The 19344-nt window shown below is 36.0% G+C and overlaps 2 protein-coding genes across 3 annotated transcripts in view; both read right to left on the minus strand.

Annotated features, from left to right (window-relative positions):
• Positions 1 to 10993, minus strand: part of SECISBP2L (SECIS binding protein 2 like) — a 131016-nt gene extending 120023 nt beyond the window's left edge. Inside the window, exon 1 of the mRNA XM_073012154.1 lies at positions 10252 to 10993. The gene's annotated coding sequence lies outside the window, so the exon portion shown is untranslated. The remainder of the gene's footprint in view (positions 1 to 10251) is intronic.
• A 5188-nt stretch (positions 10994 to 16181) lies between these two features.
• The window catches only part of COPS2 (COP9 signalosome subunit 2), a 31513-nt gene continuing 28350 nt past the window's right edge, over positions 16182 to 19344 (minus strand). For both annotated transcript variants that reach the window (XM_008016644.3, XM_073012156.1), the window contains exon 13: positions 16182 to 18822. In XM_008016644.3, the coding sequence (XP_008014835.1) occupies positions 18678 to 18822 (145 nt within the window). In that variant the 3' untranslated portion in view covers positions 16182 to 18677. The remainder of the gene's footprint in view (positions 18823 to 19344) is intronic.

Here is a 19344-nt window from a genome sequence, read left to right on the forward strand (position 1 = left end):
ATAAAAATCAGTATGTAAATATCAATATCATTCTTCTATTTCAATAATAACCAACTAGAAAATATTTTAGAAAATAACAGACCATAAGCTATAAAGATTTTGAAATTAATATAAGAAAGAATGCTCAAAATCTTTATAGTGAAAAAACCTAAAAATTCTCAAGTCACATAAAAGGAAACAAATCTATCTCTGAATTTAATGTAATTCCCATTAAAACTCCACAGTACCTTAAAGAAACTTGACAAACTGATGGCAAAATTGATACAGAAAAATAAAGATACATGAATACTAAAATAATTTTTCAAAATGAGCAGAAAATTGGGTGGAGAGATTCTCCTATTTTGAAGACATCACTCAGCTCAGTAATAAAAACACAACGTGGCACCGGTGAGGAAACAAATAGAACTAGACCAGAGAACCCGGAAATATACCCCTTGCCTTTGTAGAAATGGTCGTTAAAAAAGGTAGCATCACAAATCAGTGGGGAATAATAATTTAGTAGATGAAATTGAGAAAATGTGCTTCATTACAAAGAAATGAAAAGTTTGATGCTTACCTCAAATCATACACCATAATAAACTCCAAATAAAGATCTAAATATAAAAGGGAAACTATAAAAGAACACTTCTGTGTTGGAAAAGATTTCTTAAATGAGTTCTTAAAAAGTATGGGTGATGAGGAGGAAAAAGAATAGACTTATCTTTAGAATGAAAGTTTTATGTTCAATAAGGACATAAGAGACAATGCTTTGGAGAATAGTTGCAAATCTAAAATAAGACAGACAAGAGTTTAATATCTAGAATGTACAAATGACCTGACATAGATCAGTAAAAAAAAAAAAAAAACAATAACAGATTGTGAAGAGTAGATAGTCCATAGAAAGGGACAACTAAACGGCTAATAAATGTATGAAGAGATGTACAAGCTCAAGAGTAATAAAAATGTGCATTAAAAATAACAATAAGATACCTAAGTTAAGTTAGATATTATCAAGGGCTGTCAAGGATAAAAGAAAACTGGACTCATGCACAACTGGTGGGAACATAAACAGTACAGCCATTTTGATGAGTTATCTGGCAGTACTTGGTGAAATTAAGTACTATGCCCTAAGACCCAGTATTTCCAGATATACACACCAGAATAAGTTTTCCACAGGTACATAAGGAGATACGGATAAAGTATTCATCACAGAATTATTTATGTAGTAAGGATTTGGAAGGAACGTCCACAGAAGTCTATCACAGGATAAATAGGTAAATTGTGGCATGTATATGAGATATAAGTGACAAAACAACAGTCAGAAATAATAAACTAGATTTAAAAATAACATGGATAAAAGCATAGTTTAAAAAGGTAGAGTGTCAGAGGGACAGGTTCAAGAGGACTGAGTAGAGGCATTTGATACTTGTCTCCTCCACAAAGAACCAAAAATAGCAAGCAGATAATCATACTTTGAATGGATCGTCTAAGAAAGAAAACTAGAATTCAACATAGAAGTGACAGGAAACACCTAAGGCAAAGAAGGAGAGGGAATCAAGGCAGAGCTAGGATTGGCTGGTAGCCTAAAGAGGCTGCTCAATGTGGAGAAAGGGTAAGTGAGAGACTGCCCGTGGTCCACATTCCTATGGAGGACTCCCACAATCCTAGACAAAGGAGAGTCCCTTACCTTCACAGGCCCTGAGACTAACATAGGGAACTGCCTGGAGACCATACCATACAACACCCTTGCTCCGAAGAGGAAACTCATGCTAGGTCCCACGCATCCCTATGTGCTGTAGCTACAACATGGCTGGATACTGAGAGCCCAGTCTCCACTAGACTGCATCCTGCCATGGGGCCCAACAGTCTGCATCTCCACATTCCTGGAGTCCCATTGACATGCCCCGCCTACAGCCACTGCCACTGCTGGCTATTGCTGCCAGGGCTGAAGTGGGAGCCATTGCAATAATCCTGTTGTCCCCAGAAGCAGGGCTGTGGCATATTTATGAGTGCCAATGAGGACAGGCTATCCTATCCACAGCCATACCCTGAGGCCAAATCATGTGCTATTCAGCCACCTGCCTTCTGCTGCTACCACTGAAAGCAACCCTGCCATCCCCACAGTTACTGTGACCCTCACCTGAGCATTCCACTGGGGGCCTGGGGATCACTCTGCCTCTGCCAACAATAGCCAGTGCCCACATGTACCACTGAGGGACCTGAGGACAGGCCTGCCCAGCCCAACTCCACCCTCTGGTCAGTGCCTGAGAATGTCATCTGGGGTCTGGGATCACCCTGCCTCATCCATCATCATTGGCACCTGAGTACTCCTCCCAGAGTCCTAAGGATGGGACCACCCAACCTGCCACCACCACAGCTGGCACCCACCTGAATGCATCACCTGAGGGCCTGAGTACCTGTTGCAGCCACCTCCAACACCAGTTTTAACTACTTGGGAGCCAGGGAGTTGTTCTGTCACTACCACTGCCTTGTTCACATACCACCCACTGCCCAGGAGCTCAACAACCTGCCCACACACCAGGCCACCAATGCCACTGCTGGCACCCAAGCAAGGTACTGGAAGGCCCAAGAAGTGGCCCACCTGAAGCAACTAACACAAGTGCCAGTGTATGCTGTCCTGGGGCCCACGGACAGGAATGTCCAGCCTTCCATGGCCACCACTGGGGCCAGAGGAGCAGTCTACCTGGTGTCTCTGTTTCCAGTAAAATTTCACCAAGGCCTCCACTAACAACCACACCCTAAGCCACTGAGAAAATCACCTACATACACCACAGATGCTATTTATAGCCAAATAAATCATACACAAACTACACTGCTGCACACACTCATAATCAAAGCCAAAGTGTCCTACCCAACAAACATTATAGATACATCATCAGGAAAAAGTCCTCCTCTAAGAGGAAGAAGTGACTATTACACCAGATGCACAGACATCAATGTAAGGACACGGAAACACGAAAAAGCAAAGAGATATGACACCTGCAAAGGAACACAGTAATTCCCCAATAACAGATTCCAATGAAAAAGAAATTTATGAAATCCCAGAAAAAGAATTCAAAATGATATTAAAAGTATCAGTGAGACACAGGGGAACACAGATAAATAATATAAAGAATAAGAAAAACAATTCAGGATATGAATGAGAAATTTAGCCAAGAGATAGGTATCATACAAAAGAACTAAACAAAAATTAATGAAGAATTCATTGAATGAAATAAAAAATACAATATAAAGCTTTCACAATAGACTAGAACAAGCAGAAGAATTTCAGAACTTGAAGACAAGTGTTTTGAAATAACCCAGCCAATTTTTTTTTAAGGAATAAAAAAGAAAGCATACATGACACATGGGACTCCATAAAGCAAACAAATATTCAAAATTTCAGTGTCCCAGAAGGTGAAGAGTCAACCAAAGGGATACAAAATCTATTTCACAAGATAATAGCTAAAAACTTCCCATCTAGCAAGAGATTTACACATACAGATTCAGAGAGCTTAGAGATCTCCAAGCAGATACAATTCAAAAGACCTCCATATATTATAGTCAAACTGTCAAAGTGAAAAACAATGAGATAATTCTAAAAGCAGCAAGAGAAAGCATCTGGTCACTTATAAGGGAACCTCCATCAACTAACAGTAGATTCTCAGCAGAAACCTTACAGGCCGGGAGAAAACTGGATGATATATAAGTGCTGGAAGAAAAAAAACCATCAGCCAAGGATACTATACCCAGCAAAGTTATCCTTCATAAATGAAGGAAAAATAAAGTCTTACCCAGACAAGCAAAAGCTGAGGGTATCCATCACCACTAGACTGGTCCTACAAAATGTGCTCTGAAGGGTCCTACATTTAGAAGTGAAAGGATACTATCTACCATCATGAAACACATAAATATATAAAATGAACTGGTAGAGTAAACACACAAATAAGGAACAGCAAGGACTCAAAAATTACCAATAAAGAAAACCACTAAACCACAATGACAAACAAGAAATGAGAAGAAAGGTACAAGGATATATAAAATGACCAGAAATCAATTAATAAAATGACAAGAATAAATTCTTACATATTAATAACATTGAATTTGAACAGATTAAATGTTGCACTTAAAAGATATAGACGGCTGAATGGATTTTTTTTTTTTTTTAAAAACCATGACCTAATTATATGCTGCCTACAAAAAACTAATCTATAAAAGCACATATAGTCTAAAAGTCAAAGGATGTAAAAATATCCACCCATGCAAATGGGTTAAAAAAGCAAGCAGAAGTAGCTTTATTTATATCAGATAAAAAAGACTTTAAGTCAAAAATAGTAAAAAGAGACAAAGAAGGTCATTATGTAATGACAAAGGGATCAATTTGGCAATAGGATAGGGTAATTTTAAACATATATATACCCAACACCTAAGCACTCACATATATAAGACAAATATTATTAGATCTAAAAGGAGAGATGAGACAGACTCCAATACAATAATAATTGAGGACATCAACACATCACTCTCAGCATTAACCAGCTCATACAGACAGAAAATTAACAAAGAAACATGGATTTAAAGTGCACTATAAACCAAATGGACATAACAGACATATACAGAACATTTCATCCAACAGCTCCAGAATACATATTCTTCTCATCAGCACATGGAACATTCTTCAGGACAGACCATATGCTAGGACACAAAGCAAGTCTTAACAATTTTTGAAAAACAGAAATCATACCAAGTTTTTTCTCAGACCACAATGAAATAAAACCAGGTATCAATAACAAAAGGAACTTTAAAAATTCCACAAATACATAAAAATTAAACAACATGCTCCTCAATGACCACTGGGTCAAGAAAGAAACTAAGGAGAAAATTTTAGAAAGCTCTTGAAACAAATGAAAATCAAACGCAACATACCAAAACCTATGGGATATAGCAAAAGCACTGCTAAGAGGAAATTTTGTAGCAATAAATGCATACATCAAAGAAGAAAGATTTCAATAAACAATCCAACGATGTACCTCAAAGAACTATAAAAGTAAGAACAAGCAAACCCAAAAGTTAATAGGAGAGAAATAAAGATTAGAGAACTAAACAAAATAGAGCATAAAAAATACAAAGAATCAATAAAACAAAAATTTTACTTTTTTAAATGATAAACAAAATCAATACAGTACTAGCTAGTCTAAAGAAAAAAAAAAAAGGAAGACAGAAGACTCAAATAAAATTAGAAAAGAAAATGAAGACATTACAACTGATACCCACAAAAACACAAAAGATTGTCAGAGATTATCATGAACAAACTGGGAAACATAGAGGAAATGGATAAATTCCTGTACATACACAATCTATCAAGATTGAATCAGGAAAAAATAGAAAACCTGAAGAGACTGGTAATGAGTAATAAATCAGTAATAAAAAGTCTCCCAACAACAACAAAAAAGCCCATGACTGAATGGCTTCATTGCTGAATTCTACCAAATTTACAAAAAAAGAACTAACACTATTTTTTTTTCAAATTACTTCAAAAAATTGAGGAGGGTATTCTTTCTTTTTTTTTGAGACCAAATCTCACTCTGTTGCCCCAGCTGGAGTGCAACGGCATCATCATCATATATATATATATGATATACAAGATACAAAATATATATATACACACACACATATATGTTTTTAGCTGGAGTCTCACTCTGTCACTGAGGCTGGAGTGAAGTGGTGTGATCTCAGCTCACTGCAGCCTCTGCCTCCTGGGTTCAAGCAATCCTCCTGCCTCAGCCTCCCATGTGGCTAGGATTACTGGTGCATGCTGCCACATCCAGCTAATTTGAATTTTTAACAGAGATGGGGTTTCACGATGTTGGCCAGGTAGGTCTCAAACTCCTAACCTCAGGTGATCCACCCACCTCGGCCTCCCAGAGTATTGGGATTATAGGCGGGAGCCACCACGTCTGGCTGAGGAAGGTATTCTTTTTAACTCATTCTATGAGGCCAGCATCATCCTGATATTACAACCAGAAGAGGATACAACAAAACAAGAAAACTACAGGCCAATATCCCTGATAAACACAGACACAAAAATCCTCAAGAAAATATTAGCAAACCAAACCCAGCAGCACATTCAAACGATAACACACGATTATCAAGTGGGGTTTATCCCAGGGATGAAAGGATGGTATAACATATGCAAATCCACAAAAGTGAAACATCACATCAACAGAATGAAGGACAAAACCATACAATCACCTCAAAAGACACAGAAAACGCATTTGATAATATTTCACATCTCTTTATGATAAAAGTTCTTAACAAATTGGGTACAGAAGGAAAATATCTCAACATAATAAAGACCATATATGACAAACCCACAGCTAACATCATAGTGAATGGGGAAAAATGGAAAGCTTTTTATTTAAAAACTGGAACACGATAAGCATGCCTACTTTCACCACTGTCATTTAACATAGTACTAGAAGTTTCACCATACCAGTTAGGCAAGAGAAAAAAATAAAAGATATCCAAACTCAAAAAGAGGAAGTCAACTTGTCCTTGTTTGCAGACAGCATGATATTATACATAGAAAAGACTCCACCAGAAAACTCTTAGAACTAATAAATGAATTTAGTAAAGTTGCAAGATACAAAATGAACTTTAAAAATCACTAGTGTTTCTATACACCAACAACAAACTATTTGAAAAAGAAATCAACCAAGCAATCCTATTTACAACAGGTACAAAAATCAAATAAAATACATAGGAATAAATTTAACCAAGTAGGCGAAAGACCTTTTCAAGGAAAACTACAAAACACCGATGAAAGAAATGGAAAGAACTTATTGAAAGACATCCATTCTTATGGATTAAAGAATATCGTTAAAATGACCATACTACACAAAGCACCTACAGATTCAATGCAGTCCTTATCAAAATGCCACTGTCATTTTCACAGAAATAGAAAAAAACAATCCTAACATTCACTTGAAACCAAAAAGAGCTCAAACAGCCAAAGCAATCCTGAGCAAAACCAAAAACCACCAAAGCTAGAGGCATTATACTACCTGACCTCAAAAATATTACAAGGCTATAGCAACCAAAGCAGCACAGCATTGGTAACAAATAGACACAAAGACCAATGAAACAAAGTAGGGAACTCAGAAATAAATCCACATGTTGGGGAAAGAATACCCTGTTAAATAAGTGGTGCTGGGAAAACTGGATAGCCACACGCAGAAGAATGACACTGGACCTCTATCTCTCACCATACACAAATATCTACTCAACATGGATTAAAGACTTAAAACATACCACATACAATTTTAAAAGTACTAGAAGAAAACATGGGGAAATGCTTCAGGACATTGGCATAGGCAAAGATTTTATGGTTAAGGCTTTGAAAGCACAGGCAACAAAAACAAAAATACACAAATGGGATTATATTAAACAAGGAAGCTTCTGCACAACAAGGAAACAATCAACAGAGTGAAAAGACAACTTGTTGAATGGGAGAAAATATATGCAAACTACTCATCCAACAAGGGACTAATATCCAGAATATATAAGGAACTCAACTAAACAGTTGAGTTTTTAAAAAACAAAAAAACAAAAAAACCCATTAAAAAGTAGTCAAAGGATTTATGAACACACATTTCTCAAAAGACATTCAAATGGCCAACAGGTACATGAAATAATGTACAACATCACTAAACATCAAAGAAATGGAAATCAAAACCACCATGACATATCATCTTACACCAGTTAAAATGGTTATTATCAAAAAGACAAAAATAACAGATGCTGGGAATGACAGAGAAAAAGGAACTCTTACATACTGTTGATAGGAATGTGAGTTAGTAGAGTCATTATGGAAAACAGTATGGTGATTTCTCAAAGAACTAAAAAGAGAACTATCATATGATCCAGCAATCCCACTGCTGAATATTTATCAAAAAGAAAAAAATTAGTATATCAAAGGGATACTTGCACCGTGTTTACTGTAGAATGATTCAAAACAGCAAATATATGAAAAGAACCTGTGTCCATCAACAGACGAATGAATAAAGAAAGAAAATGTGGTGTGTACACACACGAATACTGTTCAGCCACAGAAAATAATGATATCCTTGTCAATTTGCCACAACATGGATGGAACCAGAGGTCATTATGTTAAGTGAAATAAGCCAGACACAGAAAGACAAATATCACATGTTCTTACTCACATGTGAGGGCTAAAAAAATTGATGTAATGGAGACAGAGATTAGAATGATAGATACCAGAGGCTGAGAAGGGTGTTTATGTGGGGTGGTTGAAGAAAGGTTGGTTAATGGGTATAAATACACAGAAGGAATAAATTCTAATGCTCCACAGTGGAGTAGTGTGACTACGTATTGTATATTTTAAAATAGCTAGAAGATAGGACTGGAAACATTCCCAGTACATAGAAATGATAAATTCTCAAGGTGAAGCATACCCTAAATAGCCAGACTTGATCACTACACAACCTATGCATGTAAAAAAAATTACATATGCCTCATAAATATGTACAAGTATTATTTATCAATAAAATTTGTTATTTATAAAAATTAAAGGCCGGGGGTGGTGGTTCACACCTGTAACCCCAGTACTTTGGGAGGCCAAGGCAGGTGGATCACCTGAGGTCAGGATTTTGAGATCAGCCTGGCCAACATGGCGAAATCCCGTCTTACTAAAAATGCAAAAATTAGTCAGGCATGGTAGCCAATGCCTGTGATCCCAGCTACTCAGGAGGCTGAGGCAGAAGAATCACTTGAACCCGGGAGGTGGAGGTTGCAGTGAGCCAAGATTGTGCAATTGCACTCTAGCCTGCGTGACACAGCAAGACTCTGTCTCAAAAAAAAAAAAAAAAAAAGTTAAAAATAGGCATATGTATATTATTTTTTCAAAATATACATGTAACTAAATACATGGAAAGTAAACAGAAAAGACATGCTAGTATGCCAGGTGGCAAGGATTATGATTTTCTGTTTCATATACCTGAGATTAAAAAGAATCACTCAAGTAAAAAAAATGAACCCCAGAGAGATTAAGTTGCAAGATCTCAATTCTTAGTCAACTATATAATGCAGGTCGCCTATTTCCCAGGTCTTTCTACTCTACCACACTCCTCTTTCCCGGGAAGCTGAAAGTGGCATCTATTAAGATAACAACCTTGGGCACAGTGGCTCACGACTGTAATCCCAGCACTTTGGGAGGCCGAGGCAGGTGGATCACCTGAGGTCAGGAGTTTGAGACCAGCCTGACCACATGGTGAAACCCTGTCTACTAAAAATTCAAAAATTAGCCAGGCGTGATGGCGGATGCCTATAATACTAGCTACTTGGGAGGCTGAGACAGGAGAATTGCTTGAATCCAGGAGGCGGAGGTTGCAGTGAGCCGAGATTGCATCACTGCACTCCAACCTGAGTGACAGACTGAGACTCTCTTTCAAAAAAAAAAAAAAAAAAAAAAAAAAAAAAAAAAAGATAGCAACCTAATTCCTAGAATTCATTATTTTTTCCACAGAAGTACAATCTCACTCAACTGTTTCCTGATTTTCTATTGAGGAAAAATGGCCATTACTTCTCAGATATGATTGCCTGTAAATTCAGTTATTCTTGCTTCATGAGCGTTCAAATATGTAAAGCCAAGTATGTACTTTCAGATATTAGGCTGGCGCAGAAGTAACTGCAGTTTTTCCATTACCTTCAATGGCAAAACCTGCAATTACTTTTGCACCAACCTAATAAAACATGGTAATTTCAGATGTATTGTTATTCTAACTGTGAATTTGAGATTACTCAAAATACAATCTTTCAATATTGTTTATATTTGAACTGGTTCATTTCTTCTAGACAAACCCAAACTTTTCTATAATTCATGATTTTTATATTAACATCTAGTTATAATGATATTCTGAGATATCATGAAAGTTGATAAACCAAAAGGGCTTTGTTTACGTATAAAAAACTCATTCTTCATCAACGAGGAAAAATTGACAGCTTCTGTGGGGATATACAAATGTTAGGTAAAGCCATGGATTTCAACCATTTTATAGTTAATAGGCATCAAAGAAAAACTTTAAAGTTAAACGCTTATAAATATACAGTGTTAGGCCAGGCACAGTGGCTCACTCTGGGAGGCTGAGGCAGGCAGACCACCTGAGGCTAGGAGTTCAAGACAAGCCTGGCCAACATGGTGAAACCCCGTCTTTACTAAAAATTAAAGAATTAGCTGGGCGTGGTGGCACGCACCTGTAATCCCAGCCACTTCGGAGGCTGAGGCAGGAGAATCGCTTGAACCCAGGAGGTGGAGGCTGCAGTGAGCCCAGATCGCGCCACTGTATTCCAGCCTAGGCAACAAGAGCGAGACTCCATCTGAAAAATAATAATAAAATATATATAAATACACACACACACATAGTGTTAGTAAACACACTGGTTTTAAAATATTTTATAGGAAAAGACATTTTATAGAAAGCTGTTTGTTATTAATGTCTGGAGTTATAGTTGGCTTTATTTCAAAATTTCCTAAGTTATTCTACTTAACATTCAGAAGATGGAAAAAAGAAACAACTTTCAGGTAAGGACAAATACTGCATGATCATTTATGTGAGGCATCTAAAATAGTCAAACTCACTGAAGCAAAGAATAAAATGGTTGCCAGGGGCTGGGGGTTGGGGAAATGGGGAGTTGCTAATCAATTAGTATAAAGTCAGTTATGCAAGATGAAAAAGTTCTAGAGGTCTGCTGCATAATGTGCCTGTAGTTAACAATACTCTATTGTACCCTTAAAAATCTCATGTTTAGTGTTCTTACTACCTCCACAACCACCAAATAAAGGACTTTTTAAAAAACCTTTAGGCCGGGTGCAGTGGCTCACGTCTATAATCCCAGCACTTTGGGAGGCAGAGGCAGGCAGATTACGAGGTCAGGAGATCGAGACCATCCTAGCCAACATGGAGAAACTCTGTCTCTACTAAAAACACAAAAATTAGCTGGGCGTGGTGGTGCACATCTGTAGTCTCAGCTACTCGGGAGGCTGAGGCAGGAGAATCGTTTGAACCCAGGAGGCAGAGGTTGCAGTGAGCCAAGATCATTCCACTGCACTCCAGCCTGGGCAACAATAGCAAAACTCTGTCTCGGGAAAAAAAAAAAAAAAACAACCCAAAAATCTTTAATTTATAATGAGAAAATAAGGATAATTATTTAAATGAAATTACTGATAGTTCAACAGAAGAGCTGGAATATCTCCCATCATTCCACTTAAAATGCTTATTAACATTACCAAAGACTTGCATCTTGCTAAATCCTAGGGCCCTTCTCTGCCCTTATTTAACCTCTCAGCAGCATTCAGTTAATACTTCCTGTTTGAAATACCCGTTTCTGTGATACCACTCTCATTTATCTCCAAGCTCCTAGTCCACTGTTTCTTTTACCAAAAAAAACTTTCCTAGTCTTCTCATTTCATTTAATGATACCACTGTCTACCAGTTTCTCAGTAAGAAATCCGAGAGCCATCCTGGATGCTTCTCTCCTTCATAACTCCCAATTTCAACTCATAAGCAAATCCTTGTTGGCCTTACCCTGATCTTACCCACTTCTCCCGTCCTAGTCCAAAAATCACCATCATCTTTCATCCAGACTTCAGCAATGGGTTCCTACTGTCTTCCGGCCCACACTCTTGCCCCATACAGTAATTTTTCCACATAATAGCAAGTATCGTCTTTTAAATTTCCAGTCTTCCCAGTGTGTTTAGAGTAAAATCTCTAAGACTACACATAATCTGGTCCCTGCCCACTTCTAAAGTCTTAACATCATACCCTACCTCATTTGAATCTGAGATACCCATCCCTATGAAGATGCACCTAACCTCTGCCTGAACTGCTCTTCCTCTAGATCTGCACGTCCAGCTTCTTTCCTCATTCAAGTGTGAAATAAACTTTTATTGATAGAATTTTTCTCTACAATTAACTGTGTATCTGCCTCTTCCCATACAGCTAAGCTCTTTGAGCACAAGCATAATTTATTCCATATGGTACTCTTCAACTTTATTGTGCCTAGCACATGGTAGGTACAATAAACACCTGTCTCAACAGATTGAGCGGTTAGAGAAAGGATATAACCCTTTTAGTATTCTAGCATGTGTGAATTCCTTTCTTATCTACCTGTTGGTGGTAAAGACGGTAACAATGACAGTGACTAAGTTTTACGAACCAACCCTACCTTACCCAAAAAAGTACATTAGTTTATTATCTATATTTAGTCCCCAAATGTTTTGAGACAAGGTCTCACTGTCGCCCAGGCTGGACTGTAGTGGCATGATCATGGCTCACTGCAGTCTCAACCTCTGTGGGCTCAGGTGATCCTCACACAATAGCTCTGGATAAGCTGGCACTGCGACCCACACCATCATGCTGGCTAATTTTTCTATTTTTTTTTTGTAGAGATAGGGTTTTGCCATGTTGCTGGTTTCAAACTTCTGGGCTCAAGCGATCTGCCCGTCTTGGTCTCCCACAGTGCTGGGATTACAGAAGAGAGCCACTTTGGCCACAAAACTTATTTTTTGAGTTAGGTAACTCTTCTTCAGGTGAAGACCACTAACCTACAGGGGTTCATAATCCGAAGCTTAAAATAGGTTTCTGGAAAGAAAGAAAAAAATTCCATTCATTACTCTAAAAATTGAGTTGGGAATATAAAACTATTAAGTATCGCAAAATAATAACTCAAATGTCAGATGTATATTGCTTATGTAGTTTCTTGCTGGGCAAATACTATCAACATAATACCACCTACCACTGCTGTATGAAATGCAGCTGAAACAGAAGTAGCTAATCTGTTTCACTCCTCTTCTACTCCCACAACTTGGAAGGCCAAAGGATTTGCAATGACAATTTGCAGTGACATTAGTTTTAGACAGGGTTACACGGCTATTAGTCTGAAAGTTCTTTTGACTTTCAAAAGCTGTTTGATTGCGTTATCACTGTACTTTGAGATTAGGGTGGTCCATTCCACCAGGTGAATGTTACATCTGAGAACACTATTTTTGGATACATAATAAATTAACAAGTGGTTTCTTAGATGTTGCAGTCCTTAAATAGTTCATTTTAAAGCACCATAACAAGGCTTACAAAGCTTGGGAGAGAACATTTCTTACCCCATGTCTTTCCTTGGCTTAATTTCCTGCTTTAAAGTATTTAATTTTATACTGAAGGAATAATTCCTAAGAGACATTCGTTTGCAACATGAATTGTTCCAGGTCAGATAATTAAACAGCTCAGGAGAGACTAGCTCCTTCATGAATGCTTCAAAGCCTAATAAAAAGGTAATCTTAAACATGGAAAATACTAAAACCCTTTCAAACCAAACGAACAAGATTTTCAGTACTTTAGAGAAATATTCTTAAAACATTCAACAGCTATTTTAGAGAAGTATACATTTTTGAAGTACTTGATCAAGCATATATATTGTAGTTTAAAGTTACTGTGCTGATCTTGGGCATTGTAACTAATGTAACACAGTAAATACTTAAGTAGATGAAGTACTTTTTATTACCAATAAGGGAATGTGCACTTCCAGATAAGTAAAAAAACCCTTGAGTATTTAAGCCTTATAGCATCTTATGACACATCCTGCACATATAATCAGTTCTCAAGTATTAACTGGTGGAACTGACCATTTTAGGCAGACATCCTGTTACATTCCTAATCACCTACTACTTCCTTCCCAACCAGTGTTAGCTCAAGGAATTTGTTACCTTTTATATTACCTTATGATAAACAAAAGAGAGAAAATTCCTAATGCAACCAATTATGTAACACATTGCAAAACCAAATGATTTTCTATTTTCCATGTCACTGCTCCATTTCTTGAAATATAATTTTCTTCAGTGTTATTTAAAATAGATGCACAAAAATTTATTACTGTAGTAAACAGTAGGGGATAGGCAAACATTTTTAACAGAAATTAGATACTCAATACTTGGCATTAATACGTTGCTAATAAGCATGCCAGAACTTTTGACAGCAATTAATTTTAAAATGTCCTTACTTCAGAATTAAAAAATTACTCTAGATTATGTAAATTTGGACAGTCTTCCACATGAAACCTAGTCATAACATGCAAGTTACTGGTACAATGGTAATTCTTTTCATGGCATATGACATTTGCCTGTGTCAGAAATAAGTGATATTAAGTAAAATGGAAAACTGGAAAATTACTGTGATAAACTTGTGATGAATTCTGTACTCCTACAGTATGTTTCACTTATAACATATGTATACATATGCACACAAAAAAGTTTTGGCCAGCTAATCATGTGTAAATTCTGAGCAAAGCTTATAATTTTGCCAACACAGAACAAAGTTGCCCCCAAATAGTATTCAAGAAATAATTTTTTTTTTCCTGTCACAGGGTTTTAAGTTAGACTTGGCATATACCTTTGATGCCATAATATTTTTTAACTACTACAGGTAATTTAGATATTATACGTGACACTAAAAAAGTAAAATTTTAGAGAACCACACACTGATTTCTTCTGAGACATTACCTAAGATAAATCTCCTTAAAATTCAAAAGCAAGTAAGTGACGCTAAATTTTAGTGTTTTGAGAAACATGTAGAATCACTACTGACAGTTTAAATTTGTGGTGCGTAATATAACACAAATCCTCCAAATGGCATTTAAACTCAAGTTTTAATGGCCCAAGAAGTTACTATAAATTTAATAATCTCGAGTTAAAGAGAACCTCCGATTTGTCTTCGTTATGAAATTTCTGCCAAACTCCTACTTTTTAAAAAATGTACCAGGCCAAGCGCGGTGACTCAAGCCTGTAATTCTAGCACTATGGGAGGCCAAGGTGGTGGATTACCCGGGTCAGGAGTCCGAGACCAGCCTGGCCAACATGGTGAAATCCCATCTCTACTAATAATACAAAAATTAGCAGGTGCCTGTAATCCCAGCTACTCAGGAGGCTGAGGCAGGAGAATCGCTTGAACCCAGAAGGTGGAGGTGGCAGTGAGCTGAGATTGCACCATTGCACTCCAGCCTGGGTGACAAGAGCGAAACTGTTTCCAAAGAAAGCAAAAACAAAAACAAAAAAACCATATCAAAAACAAAAAAACCATATCAAACAAATATAAATAGGATGCTGATTTGGCGGGGGGCGGGGTGGGGGGACCTAAAACAATGAAAACAAAAAGAAACCCTCCAGAAAAAGAAAAAAGGAGGAAAATTTTAATTTTGGTCACATAAATGAAGACCAAATGCCTTTTGTGTCACATTTTGAAACCTGATACTCCACCTTTTGTTCTGGATAGTGTTCTTAAACACTTTGAAACAAAATAGTTAAATGTCAAACTCCTTTTTATTTTTTGTTATATATTTCAGTTCAAAATGTTTATCTTCCTCAAAATGGGAGAAATATTTAGTCATAAATCCCATACGAAGAATGAAACTCCCAGTTTTACTTGTTTTGTATGCTCAAGCCTCACTTCAACAATGTAAATTAAAAGAGAAATTTTCAGGTTTAAAAGTGACTAAAATAATATTTCAAAAAATCCTTAGTAAATTAATGATTACAGATCTCTGAGCTTCTTAAAAAGAGGTAAAGGGAATCCACTAGGCAGATAATTTTTTGTCTTATGGACTAACTGCTTCACCCATAGATGTAGACTGACACTGATACCACAAAAGTATACATACCTGTGTTTACTGAAGAATTTCCTTTTTAGGAAAATTTCTCACAAAATTTCTACCATCATGGATATTTTAAATATTAAGAGTTTTTCAGTCTAAGACAAACCTAAGTCTTACATAAGGTAACAAACAGTACCACCCACAGCATAGCTCATTTAAAACAGGCCTCACTTAAATATTAGGTTCTCAGTTTTCTTCAAAGATGTATCAGCCTGTAGTTAGAAGCTACTCACGTAATGAGAGCATTACTTAGTACATATACACTCATCTTTAAAAAGAAATCAGTTATGTTACATTAAGATGTGGAGAAAAAGTATTTAATCAACAACTTTAATGTAAGAGCAAGAAAGAGTAATGGAAATCCAGCTCTTGTAGTAGACAGCATCTACTTGTGGCAGCCAAAGACTTCTTTGCAGTAACTTTTAGCTAGGTTGAGGGATAAAAAGAAAAATGAGATGAACACATTACAATATGATGTAAACCACTGGTACGGTTTTCACAAAAGTGGAAAAGATTTAATCAGTGAATAAATGCAACAAATTTGCCAATCGATTTTTAACTTCCCCTAAATTTATATTTTGATAAGCAATCTCTAAGATTTCAACTCTACAATATTTGATGCACAAAAACACAGAAAAATGTTTTAAGGGAAGAATAAATTATTTTAAGTTAGTCAGATGTTAAGATATATTTAAAAACCTGTATTCCAGAACAGAAGTCACAGATGACTAACAGAAAAAAAAGAACGCACCTATATCTGGGTAAACAAAGCTACGTAATACACAATTACAATAAATTATTACGGTATAACTTTGGATACTGTTATATATTTAGCCCAGTTTTCCACAGAATAACAAGTGCATGCTTTCTCTCTAGAAAGTGGAAGATGCACTATTGTACAAAGCAAAGATAGCACAGGAGAACTGGGCACTGCAAGAATTGGAGGATAAAGGTCAAATCATTTCATTCAAATCCTTCGAATTCTAATTCCATCAACTCAAAGTTAAGAAGGGCTTTAGCTTTCAAGGGTTATCACATGCATACATATTTGAATACAGGCACAGAAACTCATCATTTTTATTTGGATAACAAAGGGTCTCCAAATTATATTGAAAAATAAATCCTAATTAATATCACTCTTGTAAAAAAAGTTTAGCACACTTTTCACAAATGATTTATGTAAAAGAGAAGAAAATACACATAATTTTATAATATCTTAAACTCTTTTATTCCCTACCATAGACATTTTGTCTTTTGTTTTCTTTCCGTTTTCTACAATTTCCAACTTGTACCTGTGTTTAATACTGCTTTAGTCTGCTAAAGACATTAACTGATTGCTTTTCTAAATCTAAGGATTATATAGTTTTAGTATAAATATATATCACATATTTTCGTAAAATTTTGACAAAACCGAATAAGCATGCCTTGTTTTAAGTCCATGCTCCTTCCACTGTTTATAAAATCTGATTTAATGATCAAAAAATTCTTGGTTGTCACTCTTCTGTTACAACAATCTTCCTTCTGAACTGCCACCCAGTTTTTACATAATAACAAGCAATAGAAAAACCAAAGAAATTATGTTAATCTTAGTTCTTCCTTTCGACACTATAAAATAATGTGAACTTTTTAAAAAATGAAACAAATACATCCAAAACTCAATACATTCAAATGAGCTGAGTTCCTTTAAGGTAGTTTGTTACCTTGGAAGGCCACAGTTCATTCTCCTAAGTATACTGCACTGCTCAAAAAACCTTTAAAACTCTTTTGGGATTGCTTTCAAAGACAGTTGTATACTTTCTGCATTACCTCAAAGTTAGGTGGAAGTTTTGGAAACTTTCACTTGGTGCCAAATAATGGTAACTAAAAATAATCAAGCTTCCTAATACTGTATTTTTTAAAACAACGTATAATCATAAAGTAAATAGTGTCTGTGACAAATTAACTTTGAATGCAATTCTAAAAGAGTAAACCCAGCAGGTTTTGGGCAATGGTAGATTGCTGGCATTAGGAAATAACCTTCCGGCATGATCACTATTCAGAGTAACATTCATTTAGCTGTCTATGTTCTGGCATATTTGTTTAAAGTGAACATTCTGAGAGTTAGTATTCTTTTGAAAAGGAATATCACTCTTTAAAAAAAAAAGAATTTTATTCCTTTAAAGCATCACTGTCATAACTATGCAAGTGTTTTGTTAGAAAGTAGTTCTCCTTACTGTATTGATAAAGACTACTTTTAAAAACTTGAAAGCAAATAACCAGCTTATTTGCCCCCAGGCTTTTTAAAATCATTAACTGAAGATAAAATAATTTGAAATTTCGAAGGTACTAAAAAACAAAATAACAACTCCAAATGTAATAAAAACACATCAAGAACCAAACTACAATTTCTGAGCTGCACTGTTTATTTTGCTGCTTGAAACCTAAGTGACAGTATGCCACTATAATTATGGGGTTTCGTCTAAACCTTTACTACACTGCAGGTACAGAAATATACGGACACATTTTTAGAGAATTGACATTTTGCAAAATGCAGCAAACATTTTAATTTATACATGAGAAAAGGAAGTGTTCAAAAGGGTATGCATTTCAAGTTATTGCAGGTTATTTGTGAGAGAATTTCTGCAGGTAAAACATGTTTAAATTTAACCAACAGTAGCGTGTCAGTGTATTTAAAATCATGACAAAAATCTTCTCTCTGGTCATGTTGCCCATGACAAATTACTATGATGTTGTATGTTTAGGGCAAGATGTCAATACAGCATAAATCCCATGGTATTTTGGTTTTCTTCTGGAGATTAAAGCTGTTTTTCTTGGGATAAATGCAGCAGCAAAACACAAACCAGTTGATCAAAAAAGCACTTCTGCCATAACTCCAATAATTTTCAGGACACATCAACCGACAGTAGTTTTGCCATTCCCAGTTCTTTTAAGGATTACATCTCTGCACTGTTGCCTTAAGGACGTCTGTAAAAGCTTGTTCTCTGTTAAGCCAGTTTACTGACTACAGCCTGGTTGAGAGAATTTAGTTGGTTGGTCCATTTATCTAGTGCAGTATATCGTGCACCACCCCTCTTCTGATGATCCAGTTCAAGGAGTTGGTTGACTTGATCAATTCGGCCATGAATAGTGCTAGAAATAAATAAATAAGATGTGTCTACAAAAGACTTTCATCAAGCACAGTTTCTGGACTAATGTTTCATAAAATATAGTATCAACAAATGCAAAAAAAAAAAAAAAAAAAAAACCAGCTGCCTACATTAAATGAGTTCAGTGTTAGTTTTAACTTCACTGTGTTATTCAAACTCCAGACAGAAACCAGATTTCAGATACTTTTCATCAGTTTCACTGAAAGAACCATGAGGCATAGATTTATCCAATTAATCAAAGGCAAATATCACCTGTGAAGCTTTAAGCACTGTACTGTTTTTAAGAAAGATGTAATTTCAAAAATGTTATGTACCACATACCCTATACTTAAAAACATACACAAATACTATTCATTAAATAATTCTTTGGCTGTATATAAGAAATTCTTCCAAAAAATCATTTAGAACTTTTTCTGAGATGTGTTTAATATGCCCATTCATCAAAAATCATCACACACACATACATAACTCTTCTAATAGAAAACCATAATACAAGGGTGCTTTT

This window comes from Chlorocebus sabaeus, chromosome 26 (assembly GCF_047675955.1).
Source record: "Chlorocebus sabaeus isolate Y175 chromosome 26, mChlSab1.0.hap1, whole genome shotgun sequence".
Taxonomy (NCBI): domain Eukaryota; kingdom Metazoa; phylum Chordata; class Mammalia; order Primates; family Cercopithecidae; genus Chlorocebus; species Chlorocebus sabaeus.